General features: G+C 32.9%; 3 protein-coding genes across 3 annotated transcripts in view; 1 reads left to right on the top strand and 2 right to left on the bottom strand.

Moving 5' to 3' along the window:
• Positions 1-19,372, bottom strand: part of LOC113397811 (uncharacterized) — a 168,688-nt gene that overhangs the window by 20,558 nt on the left and 128,758 nt on the right. The window lies entirely within an intron of this gene.
• On the top strand, positions 3,058-11,263 carry LOC113397822 (multiple inositol polyphosphate phosphatase 1-like). The gene is made up of 7 exons (XM_026636340.2): positions 3,058-3,254; positions 5,285-5,433; positions 5,796-6,065; positions 7,597-7,695; positions 7,855-8,045; positions 8,345-8,611; positions 10,897-11,263. Exons 1-7 carry the CDS (start codon positions 3,098-3,100, stop codon positions 11,069-11,071), a joined length of 1,308 nt encoding a protein of 435 aa, XP_026492125.2. The 5' UTR covers positions 3,058-3,097; the 3' UTR covers positions 11,072-11,263.
• Positions 11,397-19,372, bottom strand: part of LOC113397819 (multiple inositol polyphosphate phosphatase 1-like) — an 8,605-nt gene continuing 629 nt past the window's right edge. Inside the window, exons 2-7 of the mRNA XM_026636337.2 lie at positions 17,145-17,302; positions 15,756-16,040; positions 14,978-15,076; positions 13,554-13,763; positions 12,446-12,693; positions 11,397-11,846 (exon numbers count right to left, since the gene is read on the bottom strand). Coding sequence (XP_026492122.2) covers positions 11,603-11,846; positions 12,446-12,693; positions 13,554-13,763; positions 14,978-15,076; positions 15,756-16,040; positions 17,145-17,302 — 1,244 coding nt within the window. The 3' untranslated portion in view covers positions 11,397-11,602. The remainder of the gene's footprint in view (positions 11,847-12,445; positions 12,694-13,553; positions 13,764-14,977; positions 15,077-15,755; positions 16,041-17,144; positions 17,303-19,372) is intronic.

Here is a 19,372-nt window from a genome sequence, read left to right as displayed (position 1 = left end):
AGCAAATTTGTTTTACCTCTCCTTACGATGAATAACCGTACTTTTATAGACAGCACAAATTATATAAAACTATATTAATATTATAAATGCTTAAATGACTCTGTGTGTTACCTCTTCACCCTTAAATCGCTGAACGATTTAGATGCAATTTGTTACATAGATAATTTGAGCCGTGGATAAGAATATAGACTACTTATTTTAATTCAACCCTGGAGGGGGTAAAATTGGGTGTAACAGTTTTTATGCTATAGGTAAAGCGAGTAAAGCCAGCATATTAATATAAATGTTCAGCTAGTATATTAATATAAATAATATATCTATATCAGTTTACATAAGAATTATTTAGATTGAGGACCTAAATAAAAATATACAATTGATGCTTAAAAAAATCTACTGTACCACATGTTTAGAATTCTAACAGCATTTCCCCGTTGAATCGAAAATCCGGTTATCTGAGCTAAAATTGAACCTGTCACTAGTGGATTTATGGAGACGAGTTAAAAGTTTCAAATAGGAGTATGTTTTCACCATTACGATTATTTACATTAACAGCCTATAAATTTCCCACTTCGGGGCTAAGGCCTCCTCTCCCTGTGAGGAGAAAATTTTGGAGCATATTCCACCATGCTGCTCCAATGCGGATTGGTGGAATACACATGTGATAGAATTTCGTTGAAATTAGCCGAGCACGAGATGAATTATAAACACAAATTAAGCACATGAAAATTCAGTGGCGCTTGCCTGGGTTTGAACCCGAAATCATCGGTTAAGATGCACGCGTTCTAACCATTGAGCCATCTCGGCTCGACATAGATTATTTATTTAGAGAAAATTGATATTGGCTACATGTTCTTAGTCTATTACTAATTAGGATGCCAAAATGATATCCAACAATTGGCGTGACCTGCGTAGTGCATGCGTCATTCAAATACATTTTTACTAATAAATGGATGTAAGTGTTCATAATATTATTAGTTTAAATGCAATTTAACTCGCTTTATTTATTGCTACGTGTCATACATGCCTCGATAAATATCGTACGTAAAACCGGATTTAGGGCAATGATAATATTATTATTATGGAATATTTATGGAGAATGTTTCTCGTAAAGTGCAATACAGTTACATTTGCTTATATGTTATATAAACTGTTTTTTTTATAATATATTATTTTTCATATAGTATGGACAAACGGACCGGTTGAGGAGTGTTCACAACCGCCCATAAATATTGGCGTAGTAAGAAATATTAACCATTCCTTAAACTGACAATGTTCCACCAACCTTGGGAGATAATATTTTATTTCTCTTGTGCCTGTATTTGTACTGGCTCACTTTATTATAAGCTGGAACACAAAAATACTAAGTATTGCTGTTTGGCGGTAGAATAAAATTTGTGGTTACCCATATGGGCTTATACTAAACACTACCGCCAGGTAAATTTATTTTCCGCATGTTTCGTTGTTTCTTTTTAAAACCATATGTTTCAAGGTTTCGGTATTTTAAATTGGATTTATCTTTTGAGAATTTTCTCAGTATAATATTCCGAAGTCTGCCTCGGAAAGTATGAACAGCCTTTGGATCCTACGTTTGAACTCTTTATGATCACGTTTAATTTACCGTTCCATCGGATTATGATAGTGCATCTGTCTACTACAACACGTACAGCGTAGTTCACTAGTCTCCCCTCAGCAGAGCCTGCGTAGCTGAAGTCGGTCAGAAGGGCATCAGACTTATTTATATATTTATAATAAGAATAATATTTTTTAACTATTAAAAACGCATCTATATTAAAAAAAATCTCATAAAATTACACGCCACCAAATAACATCATATACATAAATGACTTGCCCTTTCTTGTTGGGAACAAACATGATATAGTATTGTTTGCTCATGATACCTCTTTAGTTTTTAAAATTAATAGGAAGCAGGTACAGTATGACGATGTAAACAATGCTATGTCTGATATAGTACACTGGTTTAGCGTAAATAATCTTAGGCTGAATAATAAAAAAACTAAAATTGTAAAATTTAGCACACCAAACGTGCAAAATGTAAAACCCGATGTACTTATCAATGGGGAATCGATGGATCCAGTTGAAACAACTGAATTTCTTGGCCTTACTCTTGATGCCAAGTTACAGTGGCTCCCCCATATAAACGGATTGGCGGGTAGACTGAGTTCTGCGGCATTTGCGGTCAAAAAAATTAGATTATTTACCAATGTTGATACGGCTCGCCTAGTTTATTTCAGTTACTTTCACAGTATAATTTCCCACGGTATTATGCTTTGGGGTAACGCAGCCGCTATCCATACTATATTTGTGCTGCAGAAGAGGGCTCTTCGCGCAATCTATAAACTAGGAGCCAAGAAATCATTAAGGTATAAATTTAAAGAAATTAAGATATTAACTGTTGTTTCTCAATATATATTCTGTATTGTTTTGTATGTACGGAAAAATATTAATGTTTTTATAAGAAAATCTGTTTCTCATAACGTTGGTACAAGGAACAAACACAATCTTGTTACTCCTGTTACTCGACTGCTTAGAGTCAGTAACTCTTTTGTGAAGCAATGTATACGCTTCTACAACAGGATCCCAGAAAGCGTTCAAAATGCTTCTGTTGCCAAATTTAAAAAAATTGTTAAGGAAAGCTTGTGTGCGAAAGGTACTATACATTTAGTGAGTTTATGTTTGATAGCACACCTTGGGAATGAAACGATCGCCTCTTGGCTGTTTCTATTCATATACAATTATGTGTCTAATTAATTTGACAAAAAAAAAAAAGACCCGCTGAGTTTCTTTCACCGGTTCTTCTCAGATCAGGGTGTTCCTTTTTCCGAACCGGTGGTAGTGTTTAATTTGACCATCAATAAGTAAGTGTAATCCTTCTATGTTGAATAAAGGACTTTGAGTTTGAGTTTTGAGTTTAACGCTTAACGATAATATTGAATAATCTATATCTATCTTGAATTATGAGAGGCTTAGGGCAATTCGTTCCAGTCTTTTTTATACGTGTATTGTTTATAATCGCTAAATAAGACCAAGCGCGCCTTTAAACTTTCGTTAGTGGCAATCATACCTCGCCTTTGACAAGATGTGGTGGAAATTGATAATGTGTGTTTGCCTACCATTAGTTAACGGTAGGCGATCCCAATGTTACTGGAATAACAAAAATCCGTACACTTATTTTGGAAGTAAAACCCCTTATGAAGCTGTTAGAGGTGACTTCAGGGACGTTCCACCCATAAAAGGTAAGATATGAAAGAAGCCCTATATGCGATTATATCCTATTTTATTTGGTAGTAGCCCATTCATGTGTCCACCCACACATCACCTATTCTACCCCTAAACAGAACCACGAAGTATAGTTGTGTCCCAGTTTAAAGAGTAAGTGAGCCATTTGAATTTCAGGCATACGTAACTTCCAAACTTAACTCCCAAATTTGGTGGCATTATAACTATTTACCATAATTTTGGCCCATTTACCACGCCCAAAAATCTATTATGAATAGTATTAAAAGGATTATTAAAATAATACAAGCAAATTGATAACTTGCCTCATTATTTGGATTATTTTTAACCGACTTCAAAAAATGAAGCAGTTTTCAAGGATTTAGCAAACAAATATGTTGCTGTTTTCAATATATTTATTGTAAATCAATTATCTTACACACTCAATCATAATACAGTAAATTTAACTAAATTAGTAATTTAAAGAATTCAAAGACATAGTTTACCTAACAACAACCTTATCCAATAATCAAAGAGATAGAAAAACGTTTCATATAAACTTATAAAATGCTTAAAATTATCTAAAAACTACTCATAAACGAATGAAGTCCAGATACCTTTAGAGATTTAGATCTGCAGTCTTAAATTCTAGCCACTAGATCAAAGTCAAAGTCAAAAATAATTATTTAAATCCTTATTGATAGTCAAAAATCTACCATCGGTTCGGAAATTAATACCTCGGACCTGAGAAGAGCCAGTGATAGAAACTCAGCAGGATTTTTTTTTATTTTCCTTTTACAACTATTGATTTCATGTTCAATAATAATAAATATATTTTCGTTATTTGAAGGCCTCGAGGCGACCTACTCATTCCCAATCAACTAAGAAATCATTAGTGTTGTAATATGCTCTAGCACACAAACTCTCTTTAACGATTCTTTTAAATTTCACATCAACGAGGAAGACAATAAAATTAATACATCACTCAAGAAAAATAATTCTGAGGCAGTTTCCTCACCGGCAACATTCCCTTGCACAGCGCGAGCTAAGATTAGATTTTGAGCATTCGTCTGCAGTTGAGTCAGTTTGCTGTTTTTATACTGTAACTAGCTATACCGCCCGTCTTCACACGGGTACTATAAGGCACTATATACAATTTTTAGACTGGAGAACAAACAGAAAAAATCGTAAATTTTTCCTGCTTAGAAAGTTAAAATTTGCGGCATTTTTCTCATATAATATGCATATATTACATATTTTAATCATTTTCTTGAATCACTCTGTTAATTGATAAAAACTGAATAATTATTTAAATCCGTTGCGTACTTCGAAAGATCTATGCGTAAAGACGGGGGGAAGCGACTTTTTTATACTATGTAGATACATATTCATCTCTCGCATTGATGTAATATTTCAAATTATATAATTACACGTCGTACACTATAATAATAAGTTCTTCTCTTGTAAAACCTTTATATTTACAAATCTGAATTGTACAAGAGGCGAATGATCCTAATGGGCCCACCCTGACATTACAATCCACGAGGAAATATGTGCGCAAGTTTTTCATAAAATAAACATATTTAAATAGTATCTTTAGATACACATAATGACTGTATTTCGTCTTAAATCTATTTCCTGTATTTATTAGAACCTTGAATGAATAAGTCATTAAAGTAATCAATTCAATTGGTCACACTCCTTTACAATCACTGTAAATATTATGTGATAACGAACTGTGTAGATCTAGATAAGCAATTAGCCATCAAATTAAAATACTATCAGTATTTACAATGACCTAACCGATTATATAAGAAAGCTGATTGTAAATAGACATGTGTACGCAATTTGCTCGCTTGATGACGACGATTATGACAATGATGACATTAAGGGTCTGTTAAAAAGATAAATGATCACCCATATAGAGATATCCCATGATATCGTTATATAAATAGTTAGCAATTGTTTTTACGTAAATAGATTTTTAAAAGATAAAAAGACTAAATATTTTTAGTGTTATTATGTTATACACGAATTAATACTGTTTCAGGCTGTGAACCGGTTAACGTGTGGTTCATTACAAGACACGGGACTCGACATCCGAGCCCAATGGATGCTGCCGCAATGAAAGAAGCGTCCGCCCTTAAAGACAAGATTATAAACAGTCATAAGGAAGGTAGAGGAGAAATGTGTGCTCAGGTAAATGGAACGAACCAATTTTCAATAAGTCTGATAAAAAAATATTGTAACAAAATATTTGATTTAAAAAAGCAGAGATAGCAATTACTGTAGAAGCCCGGAGAAGCGCCATTGAGTTTCCATGTGCGTAATTTAATAATTAAACACTTTTGTATCCATTAACGCGAATTGGTGGAGCGTGGTGGAATACGCTCAAAACCTTTCCTACAGAGTTCTTAACCCAGCTATGGGACATTTAAAGGCTGTTAATTTACTTTTCTGTTAGATTCTTACCTAACAATCAGTTAGTAAGCAAAACCCACAGTTTTCACTAATATCAATGAATATATTGTAAGTTTTTAATTTGAAAAGAATTTTTTTAGGATGTTTCAGATCTTCAAAACTGGAAGTGGAATAATTTAGAAAACAATCCTTCAATACTGACGCAAGAAGGTTTTATTGAATTACTCGCATTTGGCCAAAGATTTCGAGAAAAATATTCTTCTTTCTTAGATAATCTAAACCAATCCCGTATCAGATCGACAGATGAGAAACGAACACGTAAAAGTTCTAAAGGATTTATAAAAGGCTTAGAAGACTTCGGCGCAAATGTATTCGTTGATGATCCAATACGAGAAGATGCTGTGGCTAGGGTAATTTTTTTTTTATTTATCATTAGTAAGCAGACTGGTCAACGTCGCCCATATATATGGGCACTGTAAGAAATATTTACCATTCCTTATATGTTCCTGGTGTAGCTAGGCGGATAAAGGCCCTGGTGCGGAGTTGCATTGAGAAAAAAATTTACTTCTATTGGCATTATTTGATAAAAAAAATCTATAAATAACTGTTTATTTACGCCTCAAAACAAAAGACAAATAGATAGATTATAGAGCCCTGGTGTAACGCAGCGTCTTGCCTTATGATAGCTACGCCGTTTCTTGTGCCTGTTACACCATTCTAACCACATCGCAAAAATACTAAGCATTACTATGGTTGGTATTAAAATTGATACCATACATACAAGTACAATATCTGTATGTAATATTACTATACTTGCAATCACTATTTTAAGAACAGCATGACACGTGTATAAAAATAAATTTAGAATAATAATATCAATTTTAGTTTATTATCGCAAGCTTGATGGTTTGAAAGCATCACAGGTAAAGTCTTAGCTATAATAGTATTAAAAATACTAGTGTATAGATATTTTAGTTAGTAATCTCACTAATTAATAAAGATTATGAGTTATGCACTCAATAATCACCGTTAAATAAATCAGATTCGGGTCATAACTATTAATTTTATTCGTTACATCTTATTTTTTTTTTGTTCTTATTATAATTAACATTTTTATTTTTCTACTTTTTTTTTTTTTAATAAAGCAAGTCACAGAACTAAGTAGAGGCTTGATCCAGCAGAGCCTTTTTAATGTCGTTTGCCATTATCATATTTGTATTTTATTATTTACTTTTGCAAATAATGATATTTCTAAAACAGATAAGGTTTATGTATTAGTTTTTTCGCGATTTACGTAATAAAAACTAATACGAAGAATGTGAAACATTGATATTGTTTCAATTCAAAGTTTCACAGAATATATTAATTACGTAAATATGTTTAATTATAACTGAGATTGTGATCTCACTGAGCATTCGAAGCATTCGAAGCGAACGCGACCAAGTATACAATGTACAAAAATTTTATTAAATGTATCTATACTAATATTATAAATGCGAGAATAACTCTCTATCTGTCTGTTGCTCTTTCACGGCCAAACCACAAATCTAATTAGATCATATTTGATATTAAGTAATATTGATTTCCAAGAATGGACATAGACTACATTTTTATGTCTAACGCCTGACGACTAACTGTTAAAACGCGAGCGAAGTCACGAGCGAGAACTAGTCTTTTAACTCTCAGTAACTCTGTCTTTATTTAAAAAATGTGTTAGCAAATGTCAATATGTCATATCATATTTAAATGCACGGGATAAAATCCTTGAAGTCGGAACTTACCGCTTGCACACCATTAATCTACTAAAGTGCTATTATGCTTGCTCTGGTATGATACGAATTACGAAATGGTTTATGATGCATATTCGTCATGCATTTAATATAATGAATTTATGCCTCAAATAGATGAATGCACACTTTAGAAGATACATTTTGTTCACAGCCGTACAGATTCTGCAAGAAACGAGGAGGAGAAGTCATAAACAGTACTCTAGCTTCCGACGAAATCAGACGCTATCAAGAAACTGCCGAATTCAAAGAAGTAATTATAAATTGATATCAGTTTGTCATCAATACTTTCCCAATGTAATATATAAACTAATTCTTGACGCAAAAGGCTTTAGCCCAACAGTTACTCTACTGTTTTACTTCATACTACTTAAAGTTATTAAAATGAACTGATGTGAATATTTTTGTTTAGTTACAAAAGAACGTACAAGAAAGGATAGGTAGTGAGGAGGTATTACTTCCCCGAACTATTATGGCTATCTACGACCTTTGCCGCTTCTACCGAGCTTATTCAGTTGTTAAGAGAAGTCCGTGGTGTGCACTGTTTACTGACCATGAACTGAAAATTTTGGAATACGTTGAAGACATTAAGCATTATTTTAGGTAAGAGCTTGTATAATACAAAATTGCTATCAGATAAAAAATACCTTTACTGTAAATATCGTTATGTTTTTTAGTTTACAGTTTTGCTACAAATAATACATGATATATCTGCATAACTAGTGCCCATACTGATACGTAATTAATCATTTATTTCATATGATGTCCAAAAAACAAACAAAAGTTACCAAATAAATTACATATATTACGAAACACTTAAAAGCAAAGAGATTTTTCAAAAACTCTCTATATGGAAGAACTTTGCGCTACAGTTGTGTTACCAATTTAAACCCTGTTTTCAGAAATGGTTACGGACATCCCATGAATCGTCTACTCGGAGCATCTGGTCTCAAAGACCTCTACGAAAGATTTGAGGCAACAGTATCCAGCGGTCACAAGTCATTCATCGGTTACTTCTCCCACGATACCATGTTAGATATGATCTATACCGCGCTGGGACTTTACTACGATTATCCAGAAATTTCTGGCTTGGAGAGGATCAAAAATAGGAAGTGGCGTACTAGTTTCTTGACACCGTTTGTAGCTAATTTTGTCGCAGTCTTACATAGGTGAGTTGTGTACGCTTGACGCGTCATCATGTTCACGACACTTCGTATAAATTATATCAGCATGCAATTCCAGTTATTTTAGACCTTCTATTAAAATAGGACGATGTGAATGTCGCCTAGTATTAACGGATATTATGGCGGTTACAAATTCCTTTTAAAATTACTTGGTTGTAAGTACCGCCCGTAACTCTTTCATATTCTACTATATATATTTTTTTTATAGTCAGTGGGCAGGCCTGCAGATGGGCCTCCTGATGTTAAGTCGCCACGGCCCATAGGCATCGGCGCTGCTAGAAATATTAACCATCCCTTACTTCACCAATGTGCCACCAACCTTAGGAACTAAGATGTCCCTTGTGCCTGTAGTTACACTGGCTCATTCACCCTTCAAACCGGAACACAACAATACCAAGTATTGCCGCTTCGCGGCAGTTTATCTAATGAATGGGTGGTATCTCCAACCTCGAGACGACCTCCTTAGTCGAGTAGTGTGTACATCGGTTTTCATGGGTACGCCACTCCGAGTCGATGTAGAAAATGTTCATTAGTTTTCTATGTTGTCTTGGGTCTGGGTGTATGTGGTACCGTCGTTACTTCTGATTTACCAAAACACAAGTGCTCTAGCTACTTACATTGGGAACAGAGTAATGAATGTGATGTTGTCCAATATTTATTTATTATTATTATCTACACAGACGGGCTTCACTATTGATTTATTTCAGCCTGAAGAATGAGTGAACCATAACAGCCATAAGGAGCATAATTTAGCCACGGTTTTAATAGCTAATATTTCGTTCAGTGCCAATATATATGAGCGACAGTGACCACGTACAACCAGATGGCTCATTAGCCAGTATGCCTACATATTCCAAATAAATAAAAGATCAAATTATAATAACATCAATAGTTATTGTACTTATATTCTTATAACATATTTATATCAATTATATATTTATAATATTAATAAGTATTTATTTCATATACAAAAAAAAAAGTGTCGGGCTAAACAAAATTTAAATTCTTATAAGTTTTTATTAATCGTGTAAAAATGTTTACCAATACAATAAAATAATTACAAAAATAACAAATTAATTTAAAAAATACTTATATGAATATTGTGTTAAAGCAGAATGTAATATCAAAATAACGAACAAATTAAATACGCAGTCTTATAAGTAATTACGTTATGATTAATGCTCGGTATGTTTAAATTTAGTAGCCAATGATCTTATGATGACATCTACAAGATTTATTACATCTATCTATTTTATAATTGGTACGATTGTTATTTAAGATACGAAAGACAATCTATTTTTATTTTTATTTTACATTCCAGACATAACACATGGCCGAAACAGTTGACGTATGATTGACATTTAATTCACTACGCTTAATCGTATCTATTATTAAAGATAATTATAATTTTAGTAATTTCAATAGAAAATTATAAAAGGGTAAATTCCAAGGTCAAAAATAGTGCAAAACTATATATGTTATATAAGAATATAAATGAGGTCACTTGAAACGGATTTGACGCAAATAGTTTTTAACTTTAACCTCGTATTTTATTTTACCCTCAAAGAAAAGAGTTTGTATGGTTTGAATAGGAGAATAGCCAGTATAATTACAAGCAAAAGATTAGATTAGATCACATGGGCGAAGACGTTGGGAGCCTCATACGCTAAAGCATAGACTGTGTCTTCCTAAAAAAAAAAAAAAATGATAAAGGTTTCAGTTCCATTTCGTGTACTGAATGAAGCGTTGATTTATTCAATTTTACAAGCAGTGTTATAATAATTTAAAATCCTAATGTACATGAAATACTTCTCGGAATAAAATTATAGAAAACATTGTATATCCAAAGCAGACGTCATTTTAACTAACGTGAGGTACAATCTAAAATATGATTCTTAAAATAGACTTTTATAAGCGCATTTGAGTCATCATTTTACAGGAATATATTAAATTTTACTATCGCCGGTTCGAAATGGATATTCTTCCGAGAACTTATATTGTTCTATACTACGAGTACGAGTAACTCAATGTTATTCTAATAAAATAAATAAAATGAATTCTGGGTGGATTAGTAAGCAATGGTATCCCCATATTTTATTTTATTAGTGGAACCGGTGGTACCCTATTTAAATTATTCCTTTACTATGCCCTTGTCGAAAAAACGTGCTTAAAGATCAACATAAATAAAATATATATTTAAATTTTATTGAAAATTTATTTATAAAAATACAATTAATACTCTATTCAAATTTGTATACTATGTTTTGCAGATGTACAAAGATGTCCACCCTCAAATATAGGATACAGTTCTTTGTGAATGAAAAGGAGGTACACATATGTGGCAATCGAGTCTGCGGCTGGTACGGCTTCAGAGAGAAATTTCAACAATTTGCCAATGCCAGTATTGATTTCTGTAATGAATCGACAACATTATATTACGTGTGATAATTAATAAGTATTCCCGTTTTACTAACGTTAATTAAAGTTGTCACTAACGTGTTTCGAAAAAGGAAATCGTAGCTCCCTTCATCATTCAACGAATTACAATTGTATAGTTAAGTGACGGAGATAATACGAACCGGGGATTTACCGAAGAATATCAATCACGCCTCGATTAAAAAAACGTTAGTTAAACGGTTAATCAATAATAATTTGTTGAACTATTACAGTTCATTGATTAATTAAAATTACTTTGATCGTGTTTTAACACAAGGTGTTCATTTCATTGTTTTTATTCTTTTTATTGTATATGTATACATTAAATATACAAGATATAACTTTGTTATACATAGCTTAATATATACTTAATTTGACTAAGACTTAACGTATGTCTCGGAGATTACTACAAAGGAGACATTTTGGAATTACGTCGTACAAAGTTGAATTGTATGCATGTCATAAAGAGGAGCTTGTTCAGTTCCTTGTAAAAAATATAAAATGACTATAAATACCTATTATAACGATAATAACAATAATTTATACTATAATTAAAATCGGTAATAACATTAAGAAGCTCATGATGGAAATATTAACTCCACGATTTGTGTTTGGTTTGAATAAGTATTTTTTATTCAAACAGAATTCAAAATTAGTATTTTTGAAGATCTGGAACTTGTCAACGAATTGTTTCCAAGTACAACCTGCTTCAGGACAAAGGGTAGTAAGCTTTTCATTTAAAAGGAATTGGACACGGTATATCTCATCCCCTTGTTCCTGGCACCTGAAACAGAAGCATATTTAATTACCAATTCCCCAACTTATAACTAACATTTCTGACACAAGTATCTTCAAATATTGCCAAAAAATATGCTATTATTAAAACCTATGTTCAGAAGTCAATGAAGATTTTCCTAAATATGGCGCCACGATTACTTCAAGTGAAATAGATAACGTCATCTCAATTTCTCTGACGCACAAGTTTTTCTCGCCAAGTATTATTGAACGTAATTCGCAAAGACGAAAATTCCAATTCGACTGTGACGTATTTTTATGTACATATTTGATTTCCACTTAAGTTGTATAGTTATATAATCTTACTAATAGAAAATAATAGAAAATAAAACCAATATTTGTTACTCAGTTACGCCAATTTTACTGATCGCATCGGAATTATGTTTGGCGCTGAGATAGATCTGTAGTACATAGGCAAATGTTTATAGTTATTATTTGTGTCGTATGGAATTCTAGAACATACGTCAATCTAATCCACGTTGAAGAAGCAAGATGAAGTATAAAATCTTCTCCTCAACAGGGAAAGAGGCATTAGCCCAGCGCATTTATCTTTAGCAAATATTATTAGAAATATTGAAACCAACATACTTGAATAAAACAGCTATTAAGTTTGTGGAAAATGCGGCGATTTCACTTGTCCTCCACAACCTATTTGCATTTCTTGAAGCTCCTTGAAGCGGTTCCGTGTCTTTATATAATCCGAGAGCACTAATCACCATTTCAAACATGGTGTCATGTGTGAAATAAGATACAATATTTTTGCCTCGATTCAAAGTTGCGTTTTCAAAGTTTTCATATAAATCCTTCAAGGGAGCAGCACCCAAGTTGACGTTTATCTGTCGACAAAATTGGTAATATAAGGTGTAGGAACTGTACTCTAACTAACTGTTTTCCATGACATCTGATTTTTACAGTTACATCTGTTATTAACTTCACAGTCAATAACATAGATCCTTATGGTCCAGGCTCTATGTTAGTCTATGTTTTTCATTACGGTCTGTATATGTCGGTCTATATCCTGGCATATGCTAACTGTACTATTTAACATTTACATATATTAAAAAATATATATATTTGATAGAATGTATCTATAATAAATACATGTATTTTTTACTATAATATGAATTTTATTTGTAACGGAATGAAAATTGATGATTATTATATATTATAGGGTTATTATTATTATATATAATTTAAGTTCTTTTTTAACTTTATTTGTAAAAACAATATTTTAGCATATAATAATATTTTTAAAGAAATCAAGAGAAAAAAGATCTGAGCGAGACACAAAATGGATATCTTTCTCATTCTTATAACAAGCGCAGTTATAATACATGCGGCAGCAACAGCCTTATTAAATATTTATAACAAAATAAAATAAAATAGAAAAAAAGACATTAATGCGCGAGCCTTCTTAAGACAACCTTATTTAGAGTATAATTAGGAATCAAAATTAACTCTCAATCAACTTACGTCCATTTAACAACTTAGATACAGAACGATGATATTTCATCGCACAGTATATTGATTCATAATTGTCCCACACATGGATGATGGATACGTATACGTTAAAAGTATTAAAGTACGCGTAAACAACAGAACACACTGTATGTCGGACTGATACATAAATGTATATAATAAAAATAAAAAATAAATTTGATTGAAAAAACAAATATTATAAATAGTTTTAATTTACCTCCGACCCATGTCCATTCCTGTAGTAATGCCGCACGTCATCCCTGTACTCCATCACTTCTAGATCTTCATTACTAAAGAACGAGCACCAAGGAGATCGAAGCTTAGGAGACCAAGAGCGGTGGAATCGACATAGTTCGTACAAATTGTACGTATCTGCAACCGTCACTTGATAATGAATGCCCAAGTGTCTCTGAACTCGGTCTCTAACCTGGACAAGATACAACAAACAACTGTAACAGCCTGTGAATTTCCCACTGCTGGGCTAAAGCCTCCTCTCCCTATGAGGAAAAGGTTTAGAGCATATTCCAATACGGAATACACATGTGGCAGTATTTCCTTGAAATTAGACACATACAGGTTTCCTCACGATGTTTTCCTTCACCGCCGAGCACGAGATGAATTATAAGCACATGAAAATGCAGTGGCGCTTGTCTGGGTTTGAACCCGCAATCATCGGCTAAGATGCACGCGTTCTAACCACTGGGCCATCTCAGCCTGGACAAGATGTAATATGTTAATTAAATAAATTAATGTTGAAGAACATTTTTTTAAAACTATAAGGCTGATTATTATGTCCTGGGCATTACGACCTTTAATGACCTTTGTGCCGGAAATAACAATGACGTGCTCATACTACAATCTCGATGTACAATTATCACTAATGTTAATGTCTTCTTTAAATACTAATTACACTATATACGATTATTGTGACAGAGTCCGGCGCAGACCCTACTCTAACACAGCCTTCTGACGTACTCTCATATATTAAATATATCAAATATAATAATCAAAGACTACGATGTTATAGACATAGACAATTAAACTACTATTTAGTAATTGTTACATTACTATCATACGCAGTAAATATTTATTTATTTATTTATAGGCACACAAAGATAACACAATCAGAAGATACATTAAAATTATGGACTTACACAATTTTGTGAAAGATTAATCGTAACAATTATGTTAATACAGTCTGGTGCTCTATTATATAATAATCAAAAAATCATAAATTACAGTAAATATATAAATTAAAATAAATTGAAATGATGTAATATTAAAACTTAAATTATCTAATATATGAATGTTTATAACTATTAAACAGAAATATCATCATACTCAAGTAGGATATCTAAAGAGTAGAACCCATCAATACGATTCTGCACAAAGACTAGCCACCAGCACTTTATCAGTGAAAGACATAGTCACCAAGAATGGTAAATCTAAATAAGACTCGTGTAAACTTTTCTTGATTTGTATCTGCGACTTTAGTTTGAAAACCATAAATTGCTCACACTTGGCTCAATGTTTTTGGACAATGATACGTGTTTGCTATACTAAACACAAATTATGCAGTCTCACAAATCAAGTTACCTCAATTTCAAAACTACGCATGCAATATGGGCATAATTAACTCACCGCCAAAACTTCTGGACTGGAATCATAAAGGGCGAGTTGATCAACCAGCGTCTGGCCTTTCTTCACATCTTCTTGGTACTTTGCACAGCTCTCATACGGCTGTAAATAAACATTTAACGGTATCATATAGTAATTTAAGTACATATATGTAACTGTCTGTAAATATGTGGGATATTTACAGGCTGTTACTGGGCTAAGTCCTCCTTTCCTCTTGAGGAGAAAATTTTGGAACTTATTTCACAACGCTTCTTTAACACGAGCTAGATATGTCTCTATGACCTATGATTTTCCTTCTTCGCACACTACGAAATGAATATATATACATTTCAGAAGCACTACGATAATTTAATAGTAAGTGGGAGTTGCTGTTAATAATCCTTTGTTATAAATAGCATGTAAAGAATTAAAAATTTAAGTGTATCGGTAAAAATAATATGCCATAACTTAACATACACGATTCAGAAATTATTAAATATTTTACCAAATAAATTAAACTGTTAACGATAAACTTCACCTTGGAAAGAAGTTAAAAGACTAATGAAATAATCTTTGACAACTGATATATTGTAGACATTTTTTTTAGTTATTCATTCCATACACACAAAGGTTTTTCTTTTTTTATAATCATTGGCAGAAAATGATTAAAAAACTGTAATCACTTCCTAATAAACGTAGAGTCTAGTTAGGTTTGCAGAGACTTCATAAATGCAATACCATTTATTGGCAGAGACGATTCACCTCATACAAACTACTTATAGTAATTGGTTATTTAACTTACACGTATAACATTATCCTCTTCCGAAGCCCCATCAATACTGCCAGTCAGGTTAGCTTTAGTTCCATATGTCAAGCCATGGACAAAGGCTATTGCACTTGTAATTGTTCTCTGCTCATTTGTGGGTCTAAAATAGAACTTGTCCGAAGTGCCCGATAGGAGAGTTTCGAACTTCTGCCTCACCCGTTTCCCAATATCAAAAATCTCTTCATAACCGATACCCGTGAGGTAGCTTGGTGACGTCTCCAAGGTTGTATTCCATGACCAGTGTAGCAGGTCTTCTATATCCTATAATAAATAAATATGTGTTATTAGTGCGTTCCGTTTTACCAAAGGCGATCCACTCCTCGATGGTCTAGTAGCTACTTTTTAATGCGGCAGACCTCTAGGTTTAACCTAATTGACATTGTTCACAACATCATCAGGTGCATGGTTTTTACATGCACCTGATCTGTTCGATCGTGTCGTCGCTTTCCTAAGGAATTTTGTGATTGAAAGTGAAAGGAAGGAATAAAGAGTGCACTTTATTTTGTGTATATTCTCGCGTTCTGTAATATGCATATGTCGACAAGCCGCTCCTAGTAACTCTGTTAAACTGAAATATATGTGAATAATGCCGCCTCCATACTATATTATCGTTTATGTATGTTTGTGATCGATTCTATAAAATGTAATTGCATATTTATACAATTCATTTGTTTTGTAAAAACATGCTAGAATCAGATACGAGTAGAGCGAGAAACATGATGCAGTCAAATTATGACCGGTTACTGATAATGACTCAAACTCACAAAACATATTGATTTAATGTTATTCTCGAGTTATTGATGAATTTCATCATGCATAATATCATTAGCGTATCGACATAGTTCGCTAGTCGTCTATAACAACATGCATTTATATTGCGCATAAAACCCTGATAACGTTATTTTTTAATATACGTATATTATAGCAAATGTCGTGCCTAGCCTGCCACCCTTAAGGCCCCGACGAATGCGACGACGTCCAGTGCGATTCGCCCTTGACACATTCTCCCCGCGTTAGTACCTTCTAACTTTAAAAATACAAATTAGTGCGTCACGGTAATTTAAAGGGAAATGTCAACGTTTGTTTGTTCCCTCCACTCCTGCGCTCGTGGAGTGAAACGTTTTTTTTTACTAACATTTCCCTTTTTGTTCAATTCCGTGTTTATTATTATTATTTGTATGTATATATTTGAGTAATTACAGTATTTAATTGCGATAATATATAATGCCATAAAAAAAATAAAAACATTTTTAGTAGTGTATCAGAAGTTAAGAAACAAATTACGGGCGCCAAGGACGTTTCTTTCAATGACTAGACTATAAACTATATAATAGATTGGAGGTGAAATAATGAATAATAAAAAACCTGAAAACAGTTCGTGAGTTGAGTCCTGTTGTTTTCATATGCCAACGATATTTCAGAAATAATTTTCTTTTGCAGTTCATTAATTTCCTCCGTCACTTGTGTGTTTGGGTTTCGGTTGCCGTGCCGGTGGAGTGACCACAGACTAATAGGTTGGCAATCTAAAAAAAAAAAATGTTTTAAGAATTGTCAGGTATGATAAGACCTGTAGTAGGTTTTCCCGTATTGGCGAAATAATCTCTGCCTTCTCAGTATCAGGGGCAGCATTTCAATTCCCCAAGTCGATGGCACATTGGTAATATGAATGGTCCAAATTTTTACAGCGCCAATGTCTATGGTTGGTTGTTGCCACTTAGCATCAGGTGGCAGTAGCAATATAATAAAAAAATATGTGCTTTATTGATAAACCTAAAAGCATTTGATGAATTATGTTATATATTTATTTATTTAATTCTGGAATCTCCAACAAAAGATAACACACTAAATACATATTCTTAAAATTAAACAATATACGGGTTACAAGTTGTGTGCTCCTTCAATTATAGGAGACCACGGCATGCACTAAAGTGAAAAAATATACGTAGCAGTAAAAAACAAATATAAATTATATAAAGGAGTACCTTTCTCAAAGAAGGGCGAATTGACTTTGCAGCGTAGGAAACCTGTTTCACAAGTCACAACTTTTTTTTTACTTCTTGTGTAAATACAATATTTGACTAAGTTTCCCTCAAATTATATTATAATGTATATATGTAATAATATTGTAAATATACTGTGATACATCTGTGGGTATACTAACATTGTTCAAAACATCCCAAAGGCTGTCTCGAGGTCTGAGATTGTAAATAACTGTCACGACTCTTTCTTGATGAATGAATATAGTTTATATGTTTTAACCATTATCCAAAGTAATAAACCATAGTAGGATACTATGAAAGTAACCAAAATATTCTAAAAGAGCTATATCAATGTCAGCTAGCTGTCTAACCTAATCTTCCTAATTCTGTACAATGTAGAGCTGAGTCTACAAGGGATGACGAATAAAAATTTCACTGGAGCTTTGAATCTTTAGTAATGCCAAAAACATCCATTCGAACATTACCTTAAAGCGCTCTTATTTTATATTTGGTATAGTAAATACTAAGCATTTTACCGTAAACCTACTTCGTATCAGCCACGATGCATGGTTTCAATTATTTATTTATTTTTTATTTAAAAAAATTGTAAATTGTCTTCAGCGAGCAACACATTACCACAAATACGAGTATATTTACCCGATGGCTGTGGATTCAAACCAAGGCACCACTGAAATTAGTCGTGCTTAATTTGTATTTATATTTCAATTCGTACTCGGCGGTGATGGAAAACATCATGAGGAAACCTGTATGTGTCTTGTTTCAATGAAATTCTGCCGCATATGTATCTAACAAACCCCATTGGAGCAGCGTAGTGGAATTAGCTCCAAAACTGCTCCTCAAAGGTGGAGTAAGCCTTAGCCCAGCAGTGACATTTACAAGATTAAAAAAAAAATTCTAGCGTGTTTATATACGCAAACATAATAACAATATATATATATATTATTTAATATTGTAACAAAAAAATATCGAACTGAATAATTACCTGATAATATTAACCAATAAGATATTATTTTTTGTTTTAGTTCTCAAGGTCAAAATTACTCATTGAGTTTAATTTAATTATTTTAAATTAAAGATAGTAGCATTTTACAAGCAGAATCTTCTTTTCACGTGTTTTGTAGAGATATGACCCCTGATCGTAGACATATCCGTGGTCCTCCGTGGTCGAGTAGTGTGTACACCGGTTTTCATGGGTACGCCACTCCGAGGTCTCGGGTTCGATTCCCGGCCGAGTCGATGTAGAAAAAGTTCATTAGTTTTCTATGTTGTCTTGGGTCTGGGTGTTTGTGGTACCGTCGTTACTTCTGATTTTCCATAACACAAGTGCTTTAGCTACTTACATTGGGGTCAGAGTAATGTATGTGATGTTGTCCAATATTTATATTTATATTTATTATTATATCATTCGTATCGGTCATATATAAACGTTCAAGAAAGAATATAAGGCATTGTCACTTAACTACAGGATATGTAAATTTAACCGCCTGTTTCATAAGTACACTGAACTGTGCTTTCTGCGAAAACACAGTGAGTGAGTGATAAATACAGCGAGAGTTATTGATAAACATAAGAAGGTCTAGAACACCAATCAAC

Source organism: Vanessa tameamea, chromosome 13 (assembly GCF_037043105.1).
Source record: "Vanessa tameamea isolate UH-Manoa-2023 chromosome 13, ilVanTame1 primary haplotype, whole genome shotgun sequence".
In the NCBI taxonomy this organism is placed as follows: Eukaryota; Metazoa; Arthropoda; class Insecta; order Lepidoptera; family Nymphalidae; genus Vanessa; species Vanessa tameamea.
The sequence above is the reverse complement of the archived record's forward strand: the minus strand, read 5'-3'. Positions and strand labels throughout refer to the sequence as shown.

Coding starts and splice junctions, on each gene's coding strand:
- LOC113397822 (XM_026636340.2), top strand. CDS start 3,098: ATGTGGTGGAAATTGATAATGTGTGTTTGCCTACCATTAGTTAACGGT. Junction 5,434..5,795: donor GAGGAGAAATGTGTGCTCAG/GTAAATGGAACG, acceptor GAATTTTTTTAG/GATGTTTCAGATCTTCAAAA. Junction 8,046..8,344: donor GACATTAAGCATTATTTTAG/GTAAGAGCTTGT, acceptor CCCTGTTTTCAG/AAATGGTTACGGACATCCCA.